Raw genomic sequence first — 27,488 nt, forward strand, 5'->3', positions numbered from 1 at the left:
CAATGACTTTGACTTTCTTCCATAGGACTAAGTTTCTGGACCACTTTAATGATTTACGAAGTGGTCAAATAAAGCAAGATACCAGTGCTCTTTCGCAAGGCTATTTCATACACAAAACAATCCAGGTATTTAACTGGTTCTTTGAACGAGAAACCCTGGAATAAATTTCCTTCCCTCCTTAATTCAGAAGAAGATCAATCGTTTTTTTTTTTAGTTCAGTAACAGGGACTACCTTTATGTCTCATATCAGTGATTCAATGAAAAAATAACCATTTATTTGTCTCTAGCCTACATACCATTTTTATTTTGCTTTATACTATTTATAATCAATATGTTCATAATTCTTCAGGATCATGACATTATTTTGGATTTTTTTTCTTATTCTTGGAATACTTTAGTATTGGCTGCTTCTTGAATTTCCCTATATAGACCTCTCTGTTCCAGAGGATGTAGGCTAAGCCTCTATGGTTCAGGAACTTGTTCTGTGAAATAAAATCTACATTCCTTGTGCTAAGTATGTACTATGTAAAAAAGTCTTTTCTTGTTGTTATACGTAACATTGATATCAAGTCTTCTTTGACAAAGCAATAAATGGAGTAACAATGCGACAAAGTCTATTTGAGGCAAAAAAATGAAGCAACAAGCAAAAAAATGACAGATTTATGTAAGGATTACTCCAAAGATTTATCAGAAAGCATTAATAAACAGTTTTGAAGATACTTAAATCCTCTGGTTTAAGAAAACAAATAATCTCTAGCTATAGAGATTAGCAAAAAAATTTTTCATCAGTATATTTCTCACATCCATCTTTCTAAGGGCTTTTTGCACACAGTTGGTACTGGTATCTCAAAGATGGCAAAATGCTCTAGTCTGGAAAAGCCTGACCATTTGTACACTCAGGATATTTGACATGATTGTTACAATAATGAGTGAGGGAGTTTAAATCTCAACCCTTATTTCTAAACATGTGTCTTTCTTACTACCCAATCCAAGCTTAGTGCACTTCCTATCATATCTTTTTCCTATCCGTTATCTTAAATCCAGGCTCTCACTTCCTATGCCAACTTCAAATCTGAGCATGGCTCTTTCATTGCCTCAGCACTTTGTTCACACTTAAGCTACACTCTGACCTCTATTCTTCCAGCTCCAGTTTGCAATTTCAGCTCTTCTTCGTTAGCACAGAAAGTGATATTCACTTGGCAACCCTAATTCCAAACCCTCCAATGACATGAGAAACAAACTACTATCCTATTTAATTAAAATAGAAACTTTGCCATAACATACCCAGTCAACTAGAGGACCATATTAATCTTCTCTACCATATTTTTATTAAGAAGATATTATACTCTAGCACAGAATGTTATATGAAAATACATATAACAAGTGTAAAACATACGTGGTAACGTGTGAAGTTGTATATAATTGAACCTAGTGGGATGTAATAATAATTCACTGCAATGTTTCCCTTATTATTCATTCTTAAACAAAAAACAGTCAAATCCTCAAAGAAACTCAGTATTTGAGTTCATCACCTGAGTGGTGGCAGTTGAAGTGGTACTACTCCTAGATCCCCACATTTGCTGGAACTGCACTCTGATTTCTGCAAATGTTTCAATGATGACTGCAATGAAAACATTCTGCAAAAAGAACGAGAAAGAATGGCTGAAATGAAGCTCAGCAAGCAGAAAAGAGAAAATATTCATTCTCATCTGTATTTCAGACAAGTGTAAGAGAACAAATTTTTCAGTACCTTAACAAGCCAGGCCAGAAAGAAAATTAAGGTGATGAAATAGAAATATGAACGCCATCGGGGAAAGCTGTCAATTGCTCGATACATAAGGAACACCCAGCCTTCCTGAGAAGCAGCTTCATAAACAGTAAATATGCTCGTGCCTAGGAAGAAATGAAAATGTTTTGCATTAAGCCCCCTGAAAGTTTTCAATATCAACAAACAATCACCTTTTATCTATTTTGATTTTTCTTTTCTCTAAAAGGTATCAGCTCTCCTCTCATCATTTCAGAGAGAAGATTTTCAGGTGCATTTCTGTTCCTTCTTTATGCAATTGAATCCGAATTGATTTAATATCACACCAGACTTCATTACCTTCCTGGACACACATAATCCCTTAGATTATTCGATTGGGAATATGCACATGTCTCCAAAGGCAGAATTTGTTCCATTATGTCACTTCAGTAACACTTGTGACAACAGGTAGCTTTTTTTCAAACTATCAAGTTCAGCATTCAGCAGGTGAAAGGAATCACAACATAAGGAAGACTGAGTAGCAATATGCCAAGATGGTGCTTGATGAAAGAAAAGTTATGAGTGGTTTATATATGTGGCAACAGCTTTTGAATAAAAGCTGTGAAGTTACTGCTTCTTCATTTAAAATATAAGATCAAAATGCATCCTAAAGGCTGAGGGACAAAGTGCTCTAGCCAGCTCCTCCTTCCTCCTTATCTCTACAACAGAAATTTTAAAATTGAGATTATGGTTGGGGAGATGTATGTCACTCTGGTTTGAAATAATTTTAGGGACTATTACTGCTGTAAGCTCTGTACGGCTACTCTGCAAAGTGCAGGGCAGACTTGAGAACAAGTTTAAGTGCACCAAATGATGCACGTGTTTCTCAGTTCTATCACTAGCTGCAATTTGGCTATGAAACAATTATGCTTAGCAACATAGGAGCTACAGTTACCTGCACCAGATGGAATACTAAAATGCCTGTGCCCCAATTCACAGAAACAATGTGGAGAGAAATTCAATTTCTCCACTTACGTGGAGCTAGGGTGCTGTGGCTTAAATGATGCTCTAGAATGGGCTCCAGAGTTTACAAACTGAATCAAGAATCTTATCTCCAGCAGCCCCTCACCTACACTTAGCTGGCAGCACTCACACGCAGGCACCCTCCCCATCAGAGGAAATACATCTGTTATCCTATTATTTAACATTCGAAAAACAGCGCTTGGACAATGACAACTTTTAGCTATAATGCAACTCTTGTTTAAGTAGACTATTTTTTTATACACATGGGATAAATCTGATTTTGTTTTCTTCCTATTCGTTAGCTAGTTATTTGCTAATGACAAGTCTATCAAGTATGAAAGGCCTAATAGGGATAGGTGTCAAAATCTCATATATAGAAAAATAAAACAAATAACAACACTAAAAAAAGAAATGCCATTTACTCTTCACTCTTTTCTTTTTTTGCCACATAAAAGGAACAAACTAAGAAGTCTTCTATGAAGAGTATGTAATATATGAATTTGGAAAATATAAAGAAAAAAACAAAGAGATATTTTGGTATGAATAAAAACACTTGCTGGGGATCAGTTTTCTTACCCACTAATTTCTCCCTCTGTGTGGCTAGTAAGTAATAATAGATGAGCTTTGCCTTACTGAGAATGGAGATATTTATAAACCTGCTGTGCTTGGAAAGTGCTAACTCTGCTAATGCCCCCCAAAGAGAGCATCTCCAAAGTTCAAAAGCAAACTTGTCATATTAGTTGCAATAAGAAGGAGTTTGGTCCTCAGCAAGTACAGAAAAATATGACTGTTTGCACAATTAATATATATAATTAACTTCCCTTCATTAAGCAGTCTTGAAACGAAATGCATATTTATAAATAAAGGTAAGTAAATAGCGCACCTAGCATCGCAGATAATCATGGTTAGATCTGAATGTGACTAAGCGTGTGACTTGCATTCAAATGGATCTTGCCAATGAATGCCTGACCATACAGATCTGATTCTTCCTGTGTAAGACAAGATGGAGGAGAACGCAGCCACTGTTTTGCCAGCTCTCTGTGGAGAGCTCCAGCATAGATCTCCACTGAAAAGATCTTTTGGACTTTGACAGACAAAAGAGACAAGCAAGCTAAAGCACAAGAAAAACAAGATAGCTTAAAATGAAAAATCTATGGTAATTGTTTTGAAGGAAAGTGAATAGATATGGAAATTTCTAGTTCTGAATTACCCTGCAAAGAAAAACAACATAGCAGTGACTCTCTAACTGCACAGTGACATCTAATACCTTGAGCAGACAGGCATATCCACAATTTCTTTTTTTTCCACCTAGACCAAATTTCCTTCACCCTGGTCTCTTATACAGTATCACTCTTGCTACAGAGTTGTACCACCTTGATATTGGGCACCAATCCCAATCTCTTCATCAATTCCAGTTTCCTGATCACACTTCCCATTCTATCCAACCTAATCTAAATTAATTTTGCTTTTCTACACCCCTCTCCTCATCTCAGCACTCCTACACTTATCTCATGCTCTTATTCACCATATCAATCAGGTTACTTTGTCTGTGGCACATCCTGAGAGCCAGATGCATAGAGACAATGAAAACACGAGCAGAGAAGGTCAAAGCATTCTCCATTTGAATGAAGTCTCATCAAAATATTTCCAAAGCCATTTGGAAACTGTATCTGATTCTGTAAAGCTTCTTTAAAGGTAGGAAGCTCTTTCAGGAAGAAGAGTTTGATTCTATATGACAATGGTACTGTGTGTAGCTGAGAGGTTCAGTTTATCTCCAACTGGAGAGTTCTGGCATGAAATCTCCTTCAAATTTAGGTAGACATGGGATCTGAACTGTAGTAATCCAGTGTCTCACAGTGAAACAATCAAATCTTAATCCCAAAGTGGACTTTTAGCTCTATTCCACTTACGTGCTTCTTAAATCAATTGGTTTTACTTTGAGAAGGAGAAAAATCAAACTGTGAAATCAAACTGTGGAATCTCACAGAACACTGTGGAATCATGGAATTGTTCTACTGTCACCTTCTAACTCTGTTCCTCCATTACTTCATTTCATGAAAAATCTTGCATAAGAGAGAGTTTGAGAAGTGCTGCTACTGAAGTGAGGAGACATGGATCAGTGGAATTTCTTCTGTTTATACTCACTAATTTGATCTATTGATGTTGAATGGTTGATACGGTCATTGTGAACTGGCAAAAATGTTAATCCTTTCTGTTAATTCTCTTGGTTATTGAATTCCTGTTTATTGGACAGTGTTCTAAGGATCAATGTATAGGGGTGGAATAAAAATAATAATCAAGTATAGATAGCCAAGCCATTTATGCTTCTTCAGAAAATACTAGTCTCTTATCAATACTGAATTACTCATCAGTGTATGGTTCTGTATTTTGCATTTCAGAAATTCCTAAAGTAATGGTTTAATTATCTAATATTATACTGTTGCTGTACTGATTAAAACATGGAATAAAATAGTGTTTTTAGGCAGAGATTAAGAAAAAGAAGGAAACTATTAAAAGTTGCTGGCTAGGAAACTGTAATTAGTCATTACCAGTAGGAAAATCACAGTGAAGACTGGTAAAATAGTAGGGATGTGAAGTATTTATAACACATACACTGGACCATCTGCCACACTCAGCAATGTAATGAATGGAAAAAACCATACAGAATTAGCCCTGCTGAAATAGTGTGTGTTCATCTATGACATTACAGCAAAAGTACACTTCATATGTAGCTGTTATAAGTGTACTTAAGGCTATTATATATTATAAGGTGATCACCACTAAGAATATGCATTCTTACTTAATGTATGTGACTATGCAGAAACACTGCTTTCAATATTGGTGCCAGGAATTACGCTGCTAACTGCCTCTGTAAATACAGTTTTGACTGGATATAGAGTACAGACATGACAGTATGGGATTCAATGCCATAAAATATATTACTATCAATAATTTTTTCTTGGTTAACATCTTCCTTAATTCATGTCCTTTGCTCTTCTAAAGATTACATTTGTTTCAAGACAATCAGCAACCAACTCTATTCTTTGCAAGCATTTAAGATCTGAGTACACCTTCCTAAAGCAAATGCATAAGTTATTAAAAAGATTTTCCTTTCACAGCAGCCCTGTTTTACTCACCGTGAATTTTAAGTGACATGGCAATGTTGCCATATATGAACTTATGTATATATATATATATACATATATATATAACTTATGTATCTTAGATCAAATGGCAGAATTCTCCTTTTCCATAGGTTTCAGCTTTTTGCACATCAGTGACACAGTGCCTTCCACTAGTTGAGAGGGCTTAAGCCCTGATCACACAGTGCTAGAAGTGCCACGATTAAAGCAAGAAGAGAGATTTTGTTTGAATTCATCTAACAGATTCCATATTTTTATGTTATAATAAACCAATTTCTTTAACCAGTCAGGACGATTCAGCAAAAAAAGGAAGGAAAATATTTCTAAATAGACAGATTAAAATAAATACATAACAATCATAACATATTTCAGTCTCAAAAGACTACTTCTATATAACCAATACATATTCTTACCTTTGGAAATATTTTGCAATTGCATGTGATTTTTATCAAAAAGAAAAGAAAAAGTCCAGAAAAGAAAAAGTCCAGAAAAGAAAAGAATGAAGAATAGGAGAAGAAACGGAATCTTACTCAACTTGTGCAACATTTTCACTTGTTTCATACCCTTAAGTAGAAATACAGTAATCAGGAAGAAAAACTATAAAACCATATCCTTGCTAATTATGCTCATTTACATACATGGACATTCAGCACTGAAATGTAGGGGACTTATGCCTTCTTCAGTACATAAGTTTCTTTTGAATCTACCAGCTGGGAGCATTGGCCTGAAGAGGCATTGAGGAAGTAGTTGCTTTACTACCCAAAGGATAAATGATTATAAATGATTATAATAGAAGAAAGCTCTACTGGTTTCCATGCCTAACAGGGTGCAGAGTTGCTTGGCTCTTTCATGCTATGCAAATGAATAGAGTACAAGAGAAAAAAAGAATTAAAGGCATCAGAGCACATGGCTGATGATTTTCCATAGAGGAGTGAAAAAAACTACCAAAAACCTATATTGTAAATACCTAAGAAATAGGAAACTTATTTAAAAAAAATACTCATAGCTTACAGAATGAAACAATAGAACCATTACAGAGAGATTCTATTCAATGCAGTATATTTTAGATTTATGTACATTTTTTTTAAAAATAGAAGATTTTCTTTTCATTTTTGTGCCTCTTTGACACCACTGTGCTCTGTGACATCAGATCTTGCTATAATCAACCTCACCTTGTGAATGGACACAATGAAAAAGGGCGTGCATTAATACTGTCATTTTTATAACTACAGAATTAAAGGAGGCAAGCTAAAAGGTCACATGGAACATTTGCCAGATCTGGAAACAGAATCCTTTTATACTGACTCTATGCTATGTTCTTGCTTTGAGATTAGGGGAAAAGGATGCACTACACCAAGGTGCTGTCTTTCATAAGCATCAGTCTCGTGTGATTTGTAGCAAATCCAGGTGAGAAACAAAAACTAAAAACTGTTATTTGAAGTGCCTGTAATTCCAGAATTTTCTGCATATGTTTTCTGTAGTTACTGACCACCTCAGATTACCACATCAGTTTTTTCTCAGTTCTGCTGTGCCTGCATTGAAGTTGTTGAAAAAAGCAATTAATGGAGGAGGAGAATGCCCATACCAACTAGGTGAACTTCCATGAAACAAGTCCCTATTGGTACAGATAGTCTCTAGAGGAGATACAGTTAAGAAAAATAAAAGGAATGAAAACAAAACCATTTCCCTTAAGATAGAAGCCGGAAGAATTGAGTTTTGCAAAAGCATGATGTAAGGTTGGCTTTTGATTTTGATTTTTTCTTTTTAATCAGTAGGAATGTTAAAATGCATACGTTTTTATTAAAGGCTTAAAATACGATATAGTGTTAGCTAAGGAAAGGCCTGAGATTCCAGCTGGGAGCCCGCCATGGATTTCCGCACGTTTCAAGAGCCGCTAGATGGCGATGCAGCACCTCGAGCACATCTGGAGCACCAGGCGGCCACTAAGCCGCTGCCCGAGACAGCTCGGGCTGATAACCTCCCAGCGTGCCTGCAAAAGGATTGATTTTTCTATTTCCTGGCGAAACGAAGAAGCCCTCGGGTGCTGTCTAATTTAATTCTGCTGTGCCGAATACTGAAAGGTATCTTTCCTTCTGATGGCTTGCTAAATGTTGTACCTGTAGCAAAACAACCCTTCTCCTAGCTGCCAAAATGCTGCTGACCCTGTCTCTGTCACTGTTCACTTTCACTGATAAAATCAAGAAGCTGAATGTTCCTGGATGTTCCCACTGATCAGCCAGCTATTAGATTGTGTCTCATCTTTCTGCAGTGACGTATTTGTAAAACACCGCATGCAGTCAGGATCTTCCAACTATTTTACACTGTTGACTTGATATAATTAGAAATGAATAAAAATTGCCCAGGAATGCAATACCAAAACTGGTTGCACTTCTGGGAAGTTGGCAATAAGTGCAACTGAGCAAAAAAGCAAATACTTGATGGCCTAGTGGGCTTTCTTATTTGTCTCTCTGAGTGAGCCATCCAGTCCATTTTACTCTTCCAAGCAACTTGTATCAAAATTTGCAAGCCAGTAGGGATGAGGAGGAAAAGAAAAAGAACAAACCATGCCAATGCTCTGCTCCTCCTTTGAAACCCAAAGCAGTACTGTAATTAGTCAGACTGACCTGTGTGACAAAGCTGGCAAACCAGAACCTGTATACAGCACTGATTTGCAACAGAAAGAAAAAAAACCACACCAATATTCCCAGTCTGAACACCGTATTTCAACCCATGAAAATGCTGTGACTTCAATAACTAGTGACATTATTGTTTCTTGCTTCTGAAAATCTGCTTAATTATGAGAAGATGAAGAGTCTACATATGAGAAGATACTATGCAAGGAGACTATATACAGAAAAATACTAGTAAGGAGATAAAGAAACACTGCAAATAAAAGTAGTAGGATGAATGCAATTTGTTCCATAGATATAGCAATTGAAAGATAGAAAGTCAGACAACTACATTATTTGCAAATAAGTTTGTTCACCACTGAGAAGCGCTAGCTTAGTAATATGAATAAAGTAAAGCCTGCATGTACATTGGCTGCACAAGGTAAAAAGGAGTACCGCAGTTCACACTTAGATATACCATTAGTGTCTTAGATGTGGTACTATTGGTGTTCCCCGAGTTAATACTTTAGAAAGAGAAATCTGTTTTAAATTTCTAAACAAGTCCGTAGCTTAAATTGGACAATCATTCATCAGAATGACTTTAGGTGTGAATATCTATGAATATTTAACCAGACTAGCATTTACAGTTGCTTTTCCTTAATACTTTGATTATAATGCTCCTCATTTATACTGTCACAAATAAACCAGCAGAGATCCAGAATGCCAGCAGAGCTCATAAGCTGGTTTTATATGCATAAAAGCTGTCTGCTTTTCCCTTTTTGCAGTCCCACAGCCATAGTGCTAATATACACTCATAGAATCACAGCTCTTTTTGTGTGTGGCAACTTTAAAAAATGTACTGGCAGTTGATGAGGATCAGGGAGAGGCTGAACTGTGAATTGTTCACACTTCACACCACTACCTGGAAGCTCTGCAGCACAGTCAACAACTCCCACCTCTCCTCCTCTTTACAGAAGCTTTTTAAGGAGGCAACTTCTCCTGGATCCCCAGGCTCCCATCCCCAGCAGAACTGGAAGAACCTGGTGCTGGTGCCTGAAAGTAGGACACTGCCATGCTGGGCAACCACTGATGGCTCAGCACCACAGCCTCTGACAGGCAGCCGGCACTGACTGGAAACTTGGCCTCCAGGCTTCTCCTGTTGTCAGATCTTTGAAATCTGGGTGAGTGGTCCAGAAGTAAGCACAGTGAAATTACGCCATGTGCGAAACCAATCCTCCTGTGAGGAGAAGCATCTGTTGTGCAGTATTAAGATGGAACAGTTTCAAGGTGGACAGACACATACCTGTACCTACTGCTTTGAGGAGCCCTGTGGAATATCACAGCGAAGTCAGGATCACTAGCAAAGCCCAGGTGTTCCTATGAGCACATTTGGACAAGCAGCTTATACTGGATTCATATATGGATTCACCTGGGTCCAGAGTGAATATCAGGGAATAAGATCTTTACTGTGACAGTGGTAAGGTGCTGGACCAGGCTGCCCAGAGAGTTTGTGGATGTCCTGACCCTGAGGATGTTCAAGGCCACGTTGGGTGGGGTTCCGGGCAGCCTGGTCTAGTATTAAATGGGGAGGTTGGTGGCCCTGCATGTGGCAGAGAGGCTGGAGCTTGATGATCCTTGAGGTCCCTTCCAACCACAGCCATTCTATGATTCAAACCCTAATAATACCCACTTTCAGACCTAGAAAGCAAGAATACAGAAATACTGAGGCTTTGGTTTTAAAGGTGACAAATGCTGTGAAGATGGGCCTGCCACCACCTCAGTCTTTATAGTTTCTCTTATTTAAAGTACAGTCACAGAATAGAAAATGACTGCTACTGTAAATGTTATGACAAAATCGCATAACATAAAACTTATTAAACAGGAGAAGTTCTGTAATTTACATTAACTTATTCCTTTGAAAATGAGCCATCTTTTTATAGGGCTGTTCTTTCTTCTTTTAAAATATATTATGCATGTAGATAGCCCTAAGACTGTACAGTAATAGTGACAGTTCAAAAACCAAGCATTCAAAAATTCACAGATTCTTACATTTAAAAGTTAATGAACACTTAAGGGGTTATTGTATTAAAAAGACAAATAAAAGGCATGCAAACACTACAGACTTAGTTATCTGGACTGTTATTCAGCCATATATTAAATATTGGGAATGCCTATTAAAATCAAGATAGTGATGGATCCCTTTGTTAGAGAGAAAACTAAGAATGCAAATCTTCCCTGGAATTAAATTCAGCACTGATTTGTGTACTGTCAGTGAAAATCATTCACTTTTTGTATCATTTTTTTCCCCAATAGTCTTAGAGAGCTCTCCAACTCATTTCAAGAGACAAAACACTAAAGGTAGCAGCTACAAAGCTGTCAGATAATTTTCTTAATATAAAATGTATCTGCTTTGAAAGAAGTCATTGTTAAAGTATGGAAAAATGAAATCAGAGGACACTCACATAGAAATATTTCCATATCTAGCATGACCATGACAATACTTTCCTTGAAAGCAAAGTTAACTGAGAACCCTGACTGTAAAGTTTACTTGATAACACCACGTCTTCAGTTTGATCAACTGACAGAAATCGCCTCAAAAGCATGAAAATGGGTGAAGGTGAAAAAACAAAAAACAAAAAACAAAAACGCATTAAAAGAAAAGATTTAGGAGCTATTGAATACAGCCATAAGCAATTCAGCTGAAGAGAAGAATAACTGGGGGAACTGATATGCAAGGACCCCATAAAATTGTGTGTGTGTGTGTGTGTTTGGGAAGTAAGGAATAAAAGAAATTGCCTGAAAGTTGAGCATTTCTAGTGTGATATTTATATTAGCAACAAATAAAAAAGTCAAAGAAGCTCAAGAGTAGGAAAAATAGGCTGGCACAGACCATAAAGAAAATATGATCACATCTAGAAAGTAGTAAAAAAAATCCTCTTTCAAATGGTTTTGAAACCTATTATAGTGTGTTTTATTTGAGCTCTACAACAATGTGTTTCCTTACTTCCAGTGGCAGTGAAACCAAAAAAGTGTAGATATTTACAAAGGAAAAAACCTCTCCACTCCCAGCAGAGACTTCAGAGACAAAGAAGAACCAAAAAGGGCTTTAAATTTTACTATATAAGAACCCATGCTATTGACTGTGTGGGAATTGGTTGGTCAGTCTTATAAGTAACAATTTGTTAAATAAAAAGATAGACAGGAAGGATGAAATTCCACGGTATATCATTCCAGTATCTTATGAAGGCTATATTATTTTACTGTGAAGTAAGAAACTCAACAATTTAAGGGAACCTAGACAAGCCAAGCTCTGGCTCTGCTCTGAGACTGTTTCAGCATCACTTAGTTCCTCTGACTATTATCTGTGAACTGTATTCATTTCTCTGAGGATAGAATCTCTCCCTTAGAATGAAGAGATTGACCCCTTTCTCTCTCACAGATAACATTTCCAAAAGCAATTGCATGAAATTTGGTCTACCCTGCAGACAGTATTAAAGCAGCCTTCCCTTTAGATAAGGTATGAATCAGACCAATCCCCAAAGCATCATGATTTAATTGCTTCTCCTTCCTGCAGGTACAGTGTATATCTGAGCAAGCCTTGATTCTTTTTCTGCATAGAATTTCACGTGAGAATAAGAGCAACTGCAGAAAAACATAACTAGCAAAACCTGCTGAGTACTCAGTGGCCAGATAGCACTTAGCTCAATAGACTTGAAAAAACAGAACAACACCAAAATAAAACACAACATTAAAACTTGCAGAGGAGCTTGAAAGCCAAATAGACATTATAAAACAGTCACATATCAGAAATCTCATTAGCCTCCAGGCATCTGAATAACAGGAGCAAATATGCAGTGCTAAATGCATCTTAAGAGACTAGTGTAACTAAAAAGACACGATCTTTAAGAGAGACAAAGGAGCTGTTATTGACTGTCAAAAGAAAACCTAAATGCCACTCAGTGACTGATTTAGTCATTAACGAGTTAAGTATTCCCTGAGCATTTTACAGCACAGGAGGAAAAGGAATTTGTTGAAGTGAGAGAGAGAAGTTTGCTCACTAGCCTAATACGTTGAGGAGGGGGAGGAGAAGACAAGAAGTATTTAGTGTGCTGCTAGCTCACTAAAGCCCACAGCACCTCTGTGAGATAAATGAAGAGTTAATTCCATTTCAGAGATGACTATATTAAATTAAAGACTCAGAATTTCCTCACATAGCAAATAGAAGCAAAGTCTAAGATGAGGCTGTAACTTGTATATTCATAACTTTAAAAGAGGGATTAGGTTTTTCACAATTTTTGTTCTTTAGTTGAATGTTAAAAGAGAATGAACCTCAATTTATTTAATAATAAAATGTATATCAGCAAAAATAGGTGGTTGCTTTTTTTCTCTCCTTCAGAAAAAAAAAAAAAAAAAAGGATTGTGTTGAAAAACAAACAAATTATTGTAACAATTCCTTTTTAATTCCTTTTTGTTGTTGTTGTTATTGACTGACTTAAAGTTTTTATGACCACAAATAACTGGTTATCAAACGAATTCTTGGAAGTCTGGCACTAATAGACTAAGCAGCTGGCAGTACTCTTCGGAGAAGAAAATCAAAACCTTTGGAAAGAAAAGCTGTATAAACTGCCATATATTTTTGGGGACAGAGAACATTCAAAGTTTTAACACACTCCGTTTAAACTTTGTTTTCCATATTATCTCCTTCTGCAGAAATCCCTTCTGACCATTATGCATTACAGGAAACAGTTCAGCACACCCACAGCAGAAATTCCCTGGATTCTTTGCTGTCAAATAAAATGCTTTCTTTTTTCTCAGATATGGCTTCTCTTTTTCAACATCAAACTTCCCTGCAAAAACGTTTATTCTTTATGTGCACATGTGTCAGCTTCATGTTTTGACTCAAAGATGCTTTAATTTCTTTTAGACCTATGATATTTAATACTTTTTTTTTTTTTTTCTCAGAGCTTTTTGCTAAAGAGGAAAATGTGGGTTTTTGATCGCATGCGCATGGAAATGTGGTTTGAAAAAAGTGATGGTATTTGGAGAAAAAGAAGTTTTGGCACTGCTCTGTGAAAGTTCCCCTAGAAATACAGATCAAATCTACCCCCTGTAGCTTTTTATCAAAGGATGAATTAAACAGACCTCATTTCTCATGTGAAATGAATTTCCAGTTGGTGAAATCAGAGCTTTTAGATATGGAAGCACAAACAAGTGATGTGTACAAATCCAGGGACAATTTTCTGCAAGTCATTTACTTCACAGTGTCTACATCTTTACTTACTTTTACCTGAAAAACATGTCCAGAATTTAATCCTATCACCTCTCTGAAGTTTAAGGTACCTCTAATTATCATTTACTTCAGAATAAAAGCATACGTGAGGACAGTTATTATTAGAATTTATAATCAACACAGCTTGTTATCCTTGGTAACTTGTCTACCAGCTTACCACAGCTTGGATAGAGTTTAATGCTGCTATATTATCTGTCCTTATTTCCCAGAACAGGAATCCTAATTTGAAAGTTCTGCAACTTTAAAATCACATTGCCCAAATTCAGGTATGTGAGTTGATGTTATGATAGCTAAAACCAGTTTGATTCTTTGAGATGTTGAAGGACATAAGTTCTAAATTTTCAGTCCTGGTCAGAGTACCAGTGCTTGAAGCCAGAAGGAATTTTAGTATTTCTTTTAGTAGAGAAGTTAGATCTATCATTCTTCAGTTTTACCCCTGAATTCTCTGAAAAGCACAAAAGACATTGGGAAAATAGTAGATTGGTCAATACGCTGTTTTCAAATAACTTATTAAGTCACCTGATACATTAAAAGTAAAGCTAGAGATTGTAAGATGCAGTCAGAGAAGAAATAACCACTGTTTCCAGATCCATTTATTTTGCAGCATCTGGGAGATAGGCTTCCTAAATGAAGATGAATGCAACAGAAAATCTTAAAAAAAAAAAAAAAAAAAAAAAAAAAAAAGTGCTTTTGAAACTGTCCATGAGGCAGATCTGTTGCGCTCTGGCAATAAAACTCTTTCCTGTAACTTTCCCAAGAAACCTGTGAAAGTACCAGTTAAGCTTTTAGCAGGAATAACACACTCAGATCAGAAATAATCAAAATAGAAGGAAAAAACTCGTAGCACTGTAGCAAATAGAGAAGACTGTAGAGTTTGTCTCACAAGAGCTGTTTAAAAGCAGATGAGAAGAGGATCTTTATGCAATCATGTAGTCTTGGAGTGATCAGGTAATGAGCTGGACCTTCAAGTAGATCTCAACTAATTTTCTTCATTTTTTTGCTTATTTTTTAATTCAACATAAAAACGGTGTCACAATGAACATCTGGGATTGAGGCACCTTCACCTGCAACTCCTCTGTTCTTTTATAAAACCATTTAAATGATCTGATTTGCTCCTAGAGAGGTCTCATACTCAATATTAACAGCAAAATTCAAAAGCAAAAACATGTACCCTCAGTTATCTGATAATATTGGAAATTCCTATCTGTACTATGAAGTGAAGGTTTAATAATCAAATAGGGACAAGAGTCCTAATAATAAGTCTTTGATAAAGTAAAGAGAGAGAGAAGAAAATAGAAGTTTAAGAAAATGTAAGTATCAAACCACAGGAGAAAGTGAAATAATAGTAGTATGTGGAAGAGGTATGTGATGAAACCTGCATTTGTGGTGAATTCAAGTTTCAAGAATTTCACTGATTAAACACATCCAATTTATTTATTTATTTTTTTCTTAAATATTCTAACTACTAACTTCAAACAGTTACCCATCTTCTTTCTGTGGTACTGACAGTGCTAATTATTCGGCCTGGCAACCTGATGGCTTTCTTGCTTAACATGACATTATTTGCTAAGCAAAGAGCAGAGGAAGCTTTGCAAGGCCATCTTCTACTGATCTGTCACAAACAAGCAAACAAACAAGCCAGTGGAAATTAAAGATGGGATAGAAGAAGAGTGGAATCCTCTTAGGTTTTTCATAGTCATGTAAAATCAGTGCAGAATCTCATCCTTTGTAATTATGAAACGACATCACCATGCATAAAAAAATCTGTTTGGTTAGACCTGGTCAAACGAAGTCTTTTTCTACATTAGGTCTCCTTAGCATACTATAAGAAAAGTAACATGTAGCAATAACAAGTAAAGAATCAAAATTTGAAGTGGTAAATTGTAGCAATGTTATTTTATCATTCCCTAAATTGTGGTTGTAAACACCTAAGACTCCTACAAAGAAACAAAAATCGCCACTTATTGCAGTCACATATAGTTACACAAAACTGTTGTGCTAATTTGTATCTCCATTTCCCTTTCTTCAAAAGTTCTACGTTGAGCAAGATGAGCACATTAATTCTTTAATAAATTTTTAATAAAGTAATTTTCACAATATTTTTGTTGGACAGCCAACAGAACACAACTTTGCTTTAGAATGCAGAACAAAAATAGTAATGTAATAAAAGCCTATCTTGATTTTAAAATGAGTTGTCTGACCATAATTATTAGTTTTTGACACAGCCCATCATGCACTTGGGTTTTTCCAATGTTGCAAAAGACTCTACAAAGAAAAACAGAGCTCAAAGTGAAAAAAGTAGCTTGCATTACAGTTTCATCTGGCTGTTTCTGAACCGGCTAAATCGTATTCTTCCATAAGAATCCCTTATTTTCTTTTCTAAGGAAGCACTCATGAGTCATGGGTTGTAGATCTAACTTCTGCTGAAAACAGACTTGTGAATCCCATTTCTAACAGTGAATCATCTGGCAGAAATGAAGCGTTAAGTGTCACCATATTTTTGATTACACAAGATAGAATGCAGGGATATAAACTAATACTGCAAATAAAAAAAATATCATCTAGCCATAGCAAATGATGTTTACTCTTGTTAATTTATCTTGCTATGAATACTATGGTAAAAGCCTCACTGTCATGTGACACAAAGTACTGCCATTTAAAAAAAACAAACAAAAACAAACAAACAAACAAACAAAAAAACCACAGGTTTTTGATGGTTTTGCTTTGTACTGAAAGGTGGCACACAGCACCAAGTACAGTCTAGTCTGTCTAGTCTTGTGCCACGGCAGGTATTTTCTGTTTTCTTATCACTCACATAAGGTTGGCCCAAAGGTACTAAGCTGGTAATATATTCAGAATCACATGCCTGAGTGACTCTGACAGTGAGACTTCACGTACCCTGTTCATCTTGAGCAATCTGTACTATGAGTCTTAACACATGCCAAACCGCATCCCCAGTCTCTTGCAAACCAGTGCTTCTGAGTCCACTTATATCTTCCATTCCCTGATGTTATGCTTCCATGAATGTGCCTCTACCATGTACAGTTCCCCCCCAGACTATACATATCTTCAATTATTTTTCCAAATAGGCTCAACACTTTAATATCTTCCACAGGCTGACATGTTCCCGTGCAATATATAACTTCAGCAGAGGATTATGAAACCATAAACCTAGTAGGCTGTGTCTCCAGGAAGGCAACAGAATGCTCAAAGAAACTTTACATTGAAAAATCCCACAGAATTTTTGGGTTACATCTTTGGTCCATAAATGTAATTCATGAGCTCTGGTGGAGATTAAAACTTCATTGTATATATGGATACACAGCCATTCTCTCTAGAAGGAAGTAGGCATGAGCAGTATGAACATGAGCCAATATGTATCATGTTGTTTGTGGACAATCAACAATAAACAGATGGTTTTTATTACTGCAAATCTTGCCTCTGTCTCAATTCCACAGTTCACACATCATATGATATGGCTGAGTAGTGCTACACATCACAAAAGCATGTAGTGAAATATCTAAGAACAATATAACCTCTAGCAATAGGAAGCTCCAAAGTTCAGACTGCCAAAAAAATGAAAGATACAGTGGGAAAATATCAATAAGAACTTCTCTCTGATCTTAATAAAAAAGATAAAAAGTAATGTCAATATCAAAACAAGGGGCTATGAAGAAGAGGTAAGTCGATTATAGGCTTTTCTAATCATCAGGGTCCTTAGAGATTTTTTCATCCTTAAGGCTTGAAAAAGTTTTGTTTCACCTCTTCCACTTCTAACTTTTCCAAGCTAGGATTTTATAATGTTATGAACAACAGATACGGCACAGCTCCTGATGGTCTCAAGCAGGAGTGGACAAGAGCATCATTTCAGTTGTGTTATATCATCACGAAAAATGTTTCTAATGTCAGTAATCATGATATATATGCAAAGAAAAATTCTCCAAGTCCAACAGTTGAACTGTTATTTTTATTAAAAATTAACAAGAGATTGAGCCTTAACTATCAAATAACGATACAAAAACATTAATTAATTCATTTTCATTGACTTCCTGATACAAGAAATTTCTAAGAACGTATCTAATGAGATTGTGCAGGAAGGATTAAAGCCGTGCTCTGTTCCAGGAGTTCTCAGCAATGGGGTTGGTAATACAGAACAGTGGGAGAAGGTCACTGGTTGGTACAGATACAGTTTTGTTACAAAATACCTGTGTAATCTGAACTGCATTGAATCCTTCAGAGAAAACTCTTCCTAACTTGCACCTCCCCCTCAGTACCTGAGGTCACTATGGAGACAGCTGCAATTCTACATCTTTACACAGTACATGAACTTATTTTAAAAGTTTCTATATCCTCTCACTTTGGTCAAGAATATCACTACAGCAGTCCTAAATCACTGAGCACTTTACTTGTGAAACTGCTATAAGCATAGCAAGTCAGATCTATTGCTGATACTAATATTTAACTGAAATGAAGGACTGCTTGATGACAAGAAGGAACTAATCAGAAATTTAGAAAAAAATAATCAAGTCATAGCTCTCAAAGATACCAAGAGTCTACATATCCATGAAAGTATGTGTGGTATAGATTTTGTAGACTTCTAAGGAACAAATAAAATCAAAAAGCATCAGGAGGTGGACAAGATGATGGAGACTAGCAAGTCTGGTATAGTAAGATTAAACATAATATCTGAAAAATTTGGCAAAACATTTGAGAAAAGAAAGTAGATAGGTGTAAAGCAACTAACAAGTCTATTTTGATTAGGATTGAGATGCTTGTCAGTGAGATATATATCCACATCTATGGCATAGTGGGTAGTTGAAGGCTGACTTATTCAATGACTTCAATAGTAAGCAATTTCCATCTACTGTCACTACCAATCTGCAAATCACCGCCATTGGTCCATTGTTCTACATAAGATATTGAGAAGAAAAATGAAAATATCCATGTAATGGAAGAATTACAATTCTATACAAAATACAAACCAGGAAAATAGGAAAATAGGAAAAAGAAAACCCAGTTGGAGGTTTTTGCTTTTTTTTTGCTTTTTATTTTTTTTTTTAGAGAGAGAGAGAGAAGGATTAGATGGTAATACAGCTGTTTTTTTTGCTTGAGAGATGTAATACATATTTAATTAAGTGTCACTTAACCTGAGAATTGCAAGTGAAATGCCTAAAATAAGGAAATGGCAGAAGAAAAGCAAATATAAAGAACGTATTTGTATGCAGAGAACAGTTAAGTTAGCTAATACAGAAAGATATGCAAGTACTACACATACCACTACTGAAAAAACATGCAAAACCTGTCATAGGCAGGTAATTAAACAAGAAGAAAGAATACCACAGTTTATCAGCAGAGACACACAGAAGTCCTGTTGTGACTAATTTATTTTATTTAAATTTGTCAGCCCCTGGGTAACTTCTGTCAAGATGAATCAGCATTACATACTCGGCTCCTTACAAATACAACAGATTACTGAAGTTTTTTCTCTTGTACACATTAAAACAGCATCTGTGCAACCTATCACATTGGTGACTAACAGGACCTCCTGATAGGAAATTTGGCTAATTGTTTTCAGCTCTTTTGAAACCTCTGCAATAAATAATTTTAATTTTTCCATTAATTATGGAAGTGTATAAATTAGCTGGAAGCAGGGTCTCAAATTAATCTGATCTTATCACAGTTGTTTAAGTTTAGTGCCAAAATTGGGAGCGTAGCTACTGCAAACATCTTCACAGTGAAGAGAAAAACGTCACGCTGTTGTATGGTTTTCTCCTTTTCAGAAGTGAACTAAACATCTTGAATGGAAGGCTCACACTAATTAAGTATTCTTAGGAGGCATCAACTATGGTCTGTATCTTTTACTGAAAAGAGGCAAAGTAATGCCCATTATGGAAATCCTCTGTACTTCAACGCAGCAGTATTCTGATTCCGCTGGAAAAGTAGAAGAAAATCTTCCACGGGAGTGTTTGGATGACAGTGGAAAATGCTGACTGCAGCGCGTAAGTGGAGTTACCCCAACACTTCCCAAGATGATCAGTCCCGCTTTCAGAGATAGAACAGGAGGTGTCAAAAGGTCTTCAGTTCTGCTGAGCATTAGGGAGAACTTCCAAAGCTGCTTGTTTCATTAAAGAGTCTGCCTACTGAAAATATATCTATAGATCTTAGGAAAGATAGCAATGATTTGCATATTGAAATAATTCATAGAAGAAAAATGTCCTTGTGGCAAAGAAATAAAGATCTATTTCCCAGAAGTGTGTTCTACACACAGAAAAAAATACAGAAATGGTTATTATTTATTAGATGTGCTATAGATTTATTTTTAGACACTGCAAAATCTAGTTTCCCATTTGATCACTAGAATTTCAGATCGATGAAAAGAATATATAAACTACCTAATGTCCTTAGATACTGATTTTATTCTTTGAATTCATTTATCATCCTATTTATTTGTACTCTTTTCAGTTCCTATGAAAATAACAGAAACTGGAATTAAGCAGTCTTAATACTATTTGAAGAAGTATTTCAGTAGTTCACGGAGAACATAAAATATTCTACTACTCTTTTACCCTGTAACCAAGGTATTTTCTAAATACAGTGCGTATGTAACACTATATTGCAATGGAAAAGCACAGCAACGATAGCAGGGTAGCAAAATCAGACTGCAGCAAGTGAAGATATGCCCAAATACAGCAGCTGCAGGCACAGAAAAAAAGCAAAAAAGTCTGCTTATCCTTGGAAGGTCTCAGGTAGGCAGGAATCTCCAGCAAGCTACCCTCACCTCCCCTGGCAACACTTAAATGAGGTCTGGGAGGGGGTGGAGCCAGGATCCAGTCACTCAGGTGCATTGCATGCACATGAACTCCCCTGGGGTTGGCCCTGCCTTCCCATCAAGTGCTCAATCACTGACTCAAGCCATGACTTAGCATTTCTGCTACTGCACAATAGATATTGTGAAATAAGTTTTTCATGTCAACTTGTAATGACACAGACTCTGTCTGTATCTAGAATATGATAAAGCAACTATTGAAAGTACCAACCAACAGTAGGGAAAAAATACCATTTAAATATGTGAATTACACAGTATAAAACTGAGAATACACCATTTACTGCAAAAGGAGTAGGCCATCATGATGTGCCACGGGGCACTTCAGAGTGGCAGCAGTGTGAAGTCAGTCAGCACTGATGAGCTGATGTGCTGGAGTCACACCTAAGCTTCTGCTATGTGTGGTACCCCCTCTAGAGTGACCATCTGTGACCCAGATTTTCTGGAATTACATTATTCCCCCGTATTGCTCAGCAGAAGTAGGAAAACCAAGCTACAATCTGGCCCTGCACTATCAAGTCTTAAATCAAAGATGATTTGGTAAGCCATTCTAATTACAATAGCAGAAGGGCCTGTTGCATGATTATCACAGATTCTATTTGTAGTGTATTTTTGCTCATTTCAAACTGTTTTACAAAAATGCTGTTTAGTATAAAATAATTAAATCTCAGGGGGCAAGGTAAAACAATGCATCTCATGCATTATGCAAATACTGAAGGTCAAAGCCTGTAAAATGGTCACATACTGAAGCTCTTCTTTGAAAGTGAAAATCTTCCACTGAGAAAACAATTACCTCTATTATCCCAAAACTGCAGCTTTCATTATGCAGAGCTATATTGTCTTAATTGCACGGACTGATAATTAAGCTGATAGGATCTAATTTTCTTTGTATGGAATGACAGATTTCTAATTGCCTATCTTCATGCTTTGCCTATTGGCTAAGAGCTTCTTTCTCTGTAGTGTGGCTGAAATCAGTCACGTCTTTTGTTTTAGGGCAATGCACACTACTGTCATCCAATTCTACTTTCCGTTCCTCCAGATTGCTCCTTGTAAGACTGTGAGTGGTGAGTAGCTGTACATACAGAAACATTTTCTTTGACACAAGCCTTATTTAAATTCTTATGCGCGGTGGTGGGCAGAGTCGTTAGTTTACTCAAAGCAGATATTTCTATTTATTTTGTTAGTAAATTTTTATTAAGGAGATGGTCTTAAACATGTATTTATTTTCCTATGACCATGACATTCTTAGCACGTGTCCCTTGGTTGTTTTATTTAGCTTCTCAAAGTTATCGGACCCTTGGGCTAGTGTTCTGCATTAGAGGAACAAGAAACGTATCATAGATAATAGACCTGAGTGTTTAACTTATGCTTCCCACAGGAATTGTAAATGAACAGTACAAAAGCAAATTTCCTCTGCCTTCACAGAGTGCACATCATCTCAAAACCACACTGGGAGGCCTTGCTGTGCCGAAGCAAGGCCGCAGAATGCAAGAATGAAGTGGTCATCTGTGGAGACAGTACTTAAGAGGGCATTTAACTCAGAACATTCTTGAGAACACAGTGTGAAGTCTTGCTAGGAGCTCCTTCTGCTCCTACAACACAAATTACATTGTCTTCAGCACTGCATTTTACAGCAACCTCCACTCCACAAGTCCTTAATAATGTGTGTTGGAGCAAGTAAGACCTCTTGAGACACTAGGCAGTGGAGGAGGAGGAGGAGAGATAATCTAGCCCATTAAGAAGCCAATGCTAGTGCCAGTGCAAGTGAGTTCTAATAAACAGTAAGAGTTTTCATTATTATGCTTTTGATCTCCTTGTAATCACTGGAATAAAGTTACACATGCAGAATTTAAGACTACATTTCTTAAGTTAAGAAACAGTGCATTGAATTCTATGTCAATCAGAGATTGATATGTCTGAGGGGATACAACTTACAGTGGTAAAAAGAAAAACACAAAAACAAGATGCAATTAAAGCTTGCCTTTGACATAGCTCAAATTTCATTTTCTTAAATCCTCATATGACAATATTTCTGTCACTTTTCCATTCCTTCAGCTTATGATTAGTGAAATTTATGGCCTTCAACTTAACATCAGAAAGTATGCTTTTTCAACATTGCCAACCGTATCATATAAATACTTATCAGAAAGTATATAACAAGGAAAACATCAAACTATTTACATTCAAAATGAAATCTAACCAAAATATATTGGTTCATTGTGCAGACCATTCTCTCCTTCTTCCCAGGCACAGAAGAGAAAGAAAAAGAGTGGACGAGGCACACAGCATTTATGTCAGGCAGGTCACTACCTGCTGTGCGGAATACTATCCTGACATGAGCAATATATTTATAACTTTATAAATTTATAAATTTAACTTCATAAACTTTAAAATAACTTTATAAATTTATAACTTTATATATAAGAATAGGATAGACACCACTGAAGATCCAAAGATCCATGATTACAAACAAAACTGAGAGCAGAAGAAAAAGTAAAACTTTCCAGAAAGTTGTTTTACTTCGTTATGGAGCTAACTATTCGGCTGTTCAAACTAACACCTCATATATCCTGGAATGCCAGGGGAAGTGTGTTCCAGCAAATTTGCTTAGCAGCAATAAAGTTTTCTTCAGCTGTCAGTACAAGACAACTGTACTAATCTATTCACATTAGTTTCACCTGACTGCTCAGTTTTCTGCAAGACTCAATTACTTCAGGATTAGCACAGCAATAAATTAAAATTCTTGAGGACTGCTCAAACTACTCTTAATTTCCCCAAACTCTACAACTTCTACAAATCATTTGTTAGTGTAACAGAACTAATTCAGTGGATGCTACATTTGCTATTAGCTCTGTGTCTATAAACCATTAATAATAATAAAAAAGATCTCAATTAATGAGGCAAGTGAGACGGTGTCACTGAGGAAAATGGCAAGTACGCAGAAGCACTGAATGTCTAAAGCAGTTATTTGGAGCTTGTCACTTTTTTTTTTTTTTTTTTTTTAAATTCCAAATCTAGGCCTCTTATTTAGTTGTACTGTATGAAGACACAGCTTTTTTGGCAACTCTGCACATAGCAGGAGGTTGAAACTAGATGATTATTACGGTCCTTTTCAACCGAGGCCATTCCATGATTCTACATCACATATAAAACTTTTCAGAGGCTGGAAGAGACTGAAAATTTGGAAGAAACATGCTCCCTGGTAGTCTGATCATTTTGGTGCTGTGTTCATTGCAAGTAAAGCAATGACCTGTTTTCTTCACAATCATGCAACCTCACTATCACAGACCTACACTAGAGAACCACCATTTTATAATGACACCATCTGTTTAAGGTAGAATTATCAAATCAAATTATGAAATTGTAATAAATTGAAGATTTCTTGCAAACTACTCCTCTTCAGTGGAAGGCTCATCAGGACCTCATGTTTGAAAGGTCTTTTCAGTCTTTCCACAGTAATTATAATTTTGCCATGTGTCCCAGAATTTTTGGTAATCAGAGCTTATCATTACTCTAAAACCACTATCATTCCCCACAGACTTCAGTAACTGCAACATCTAATCTCTACCAAGACGAATGAACCAAATGCATTTGTCTGCTTTTCATGAACCTTAGTGCAATACTTTTAAATAACAAAAAAACCGTATTTTCATAGTATTATAGAATCATCATCAAAGAATCGTCAGAGATTGGAAAAGACCACTAAGATCATCTAGTCCAACTGTCAATCCATCACCACTATGTTCACTAAACCATGACCCTTTGTGTGACATGCACACATTTCTTAAAAACCTCCAGGGATGATGACTCCACTACTTCCCTGGGTAGCCTACTCCAACATATGACATTCAATGTTAGGAATTTTTTCCTAATATCCAACCTAATATCCAATCATGTACAGAAAAATTCTCCTACATGTGTAGTTCAGAGAAGGTATAAAATCCATGTCAGTCCTGCCAGACTGCAGGAGCAAGTCATTTACAAAGGATAACCAAGTTATTTATGACCAAAGGAAGTCAATAAGTAAGGGCCAATTACTCCGTGTTTAGTCAGAAGAGGATATATATCCTTCATATAGAGGATACAAGTATTTCTAAAACTAGTTTGCTGGCCAGTTATCATGCAAAATGGCATAAAAATTGGTGTTTTGATTATGAGGATTACAAATCATCAAATACACTTAAATTTAAATGGAGGAAACACATATAACAAGGATACAGCTCTTTCCAGAACAAGAAATAACTTTAGAGGCAACAACACAGCATGAGCATCTTGGAGGCCACTTAAGGCAGAAACACAAATGTTCTGACAGCATTGTGATTCAGCCAAGAGACTTTCTTCAGGAGCTGGGCTGAAGTATAGGCAAAGCAGTAAAATGTGATCATTCATTTAAGAGAGACAAGTGATAAGCATAACACATGATATCCTTGCCAGAGCATGGTAAACAGTAGAAGACCACTACAATACTACTAAAAAAAAAAACAGCCATGGAAACTACAGAATTGGTGACCTTCTTGGAAAATTATGTGGCTAATTTTTTTTGTTCAATAATAAGGTTTTTCTAATATGTCTCATTCAGAATGGGAAAAAATAGTATCAAGATTTAAAGTTCACTATGGAGAATGTAGAGAACGTGTAAGGGAAAAGCTTATTGCTGTCATCTGAAAGGTGCTGTTTAACACACTATGCTTTACTGTGCAATGTATGAAATTTATGCTCCATGGACACTGCCAAGACTGAAAATATTGAACTGTGTAAGCACGTTTTACTAAAAGAAATTTGCCTAACCTTCTTTTCTGTTTCTGCTCCTAAACAACATCCTTCTCTTGGTGCAGTGATCTGAGAATAAAGACATGTGATTTAGCTTTTAAGGAAAGTCTGAGTAATTCTGTAATAGCAAAATGAATTTTCTGCACAGTGCTCTGATAAAATTTTCACTTTTGTCAGTTCTAAGTTATGACATTCTTATTATCTATTTCAATGTTAAGTTACTAACAACACTACTGAGCATACTTGTAGTAGAGGAAGAATGGATCAAAATGTTTGAAACTGTCTTAATCATTCAATTTGTAAGACAATATGAATTGCCTTTGGAAGATAAGGTATTCAGAAACCAGTTTTCTTGAGGAGAGGAAGAAGTGAAGCAGTACATAAACAAGGCATCAAAATTGGAATAACGTGGCAAACAGAATAAAGATATTTAAAAAATCTCAGAAAAACACAGCAAGAAAATATCAAGATACCTTAATGGCTTCAAGCTATTAAGCTTAAAGCTGCATAGCTATGACTATCAAGATACCTTAATAGCTTTAGGCCGTTAGAAGATTCCCTTAAATGTTTGGATTTGACATACTGTATTTCTGCTAGAGTTAAATTTGATCTAGAAGATACTATCCTGTATCCTGTACCCTGCAAAAGAGAAATTAAATTTGTCTACCTTTAACTTCCACATTTCATCAACATTTTTCCTGCTAAACAAAAAACTCCAAAGAAAAAAAGAAGGCCTTCTGTCATTAAGCAATTTCTAATGGGAAATTAAGCATGACCTTAGAAAGCCAGTCCTTAGAAAGCTGAAAGCAGTGAAAACAGCATTGTGCTTTAAGCCTACAAAGTGATTCAATAGTTTATCCCCTTTCACCTTGTTTGTTATATCTAAGGTACAATCTAAGGTACAACATTTGTATAGCCATGGCTCACTACCCACAGTGCTCACATCCTTTGTAACTAAAACTATTTCACTAGAGGAGAAATAAACAACTATCCTAAACTGTTCTCACCTCGAGTATATGGGGCAAATGAACCATTTTCCTTAGTACTCCAGACTCACAAGAGTGCTGCATCACCTTCTGAATCTTCCTCTCCAAAGGCAAAGTTAATCTGCATAAGTTTATTTAGGGTTTAGGAAGGCAGCGGGGGACACACAAGAGAATAGCCACTCCTGAAGGAACTGTGGCCCATGGCTAAACCCACACTGAAGCAGAGGCTGTGAACAAGGAAGAAGCAACAGAGGAAGAGTATGAAACAGGGAAAAGCAAGAAAGAAGCCACTATGCACCTAACCCAGGTTCTGTGCCTGGCCTCGCTCCGCATGCAGCAAAAGTAGGGAGTGGGGACTAGGACATGTGGAGGAGAGCTGTGCAGACTGAAACTGAGATAAGCAAAGGAGTGAAGGTGTTTTCCCTGTTTCTTTACCTATTTGTCTTCTTTTCTTCTCAACACCTGAGTCAGTGATTGAAAGTTCATGTAACTGACAATAAAACAAATTAAGTGAAATTCCCTGAGCAAATAGTGTTCTACCCACAACAGTGCCTCGACTGGAATCAGGGCCTTATTACTCTCCATCTGCAAGGCTTAGATAGAAATTCCAGTGAAAAACAAAAGCCTATTGCCATATTTAAAACAATTATTTTCACAGGTTTCTCAATCAGCAGACTATTGGAGTACATTTTAAGTAATTTTGGTTCACATTTAGAAAATCCAAATTTCATTGCTAGGCACTCTGAATGGCTTCCCTGATTACGTTCTGGCAACTTCACACATTAGCATTTTCATCACTTGTCGCATAGCTGCATAACAACCACACTGGCCACTGTCATGGATGAAGGCCTCCATATTAGGCACTTTACATGCAAGCATTTGACAAAAAAGACAAAAAGAGCTGTATAAATAGAATGGTGTTAGATCTTTTTAACAAAGTATTTAATACTGTGATACACTTGCTAAGATAATTGGAGTATTAAGACATAATATCAAACATACATATCTTCTACAGAAGAAAGGAGTCTGACCCCAAGCTTTGATGAAATAATTACTGAGTCAACAGTTTTCATAAGAACTCATCTCCCTCTCCAGTACAA

At 36.4% G+C, this 27,488-nt stretch overlaps 1 protein-coding gene across 2 annotated transcripts in view; it reads right to left on the minus strand.

Moving 5' to 3' along the window:
- NALCN (sodium leak channel, non-selective) overlaps window positions 1–27,488 on the minus strand; it is a 199,240-nt gene that overhangs the window by 125,784 nt on the left and 45,968 nt on the right. For both annotated transcript variants that reach the window (XM_042867267.1, XM_042867265.1), the window contains exons 7-8: window positions 1,751–1,893; window positions 1,533–1,637 (exon numbers count right to left, since the gene is read on the minus strand). In XM_042867267.1, the coding sequence (XP_042723201.1) occupies window positions 1,533–1,637; window positions 1,751–1,893 (248 nt within the window). The remainder of the gene's footprint in view (window positions 1–1,532; window positions 1,638–1,750; window positions 1,894–27,488) is intronic.

Source organism: Lagopus leucura, unplaced genomic scaffold (assembly GCF_019238085.1).
Source record: "Lagopus leucura isolate 7727_CA_CO unplaced genomic scaffold, USGS_WTPT01 Super-Scaffold_100001, whole genome shotgun sequence".
In the NCBI taxonomy this organism is placed as follows: domain Eukaryota; kingdom Metazoa; phylum Chordata; class Aves; order Galliformes; family Phasianidae; genus Lagopus; species Lagopus leucura.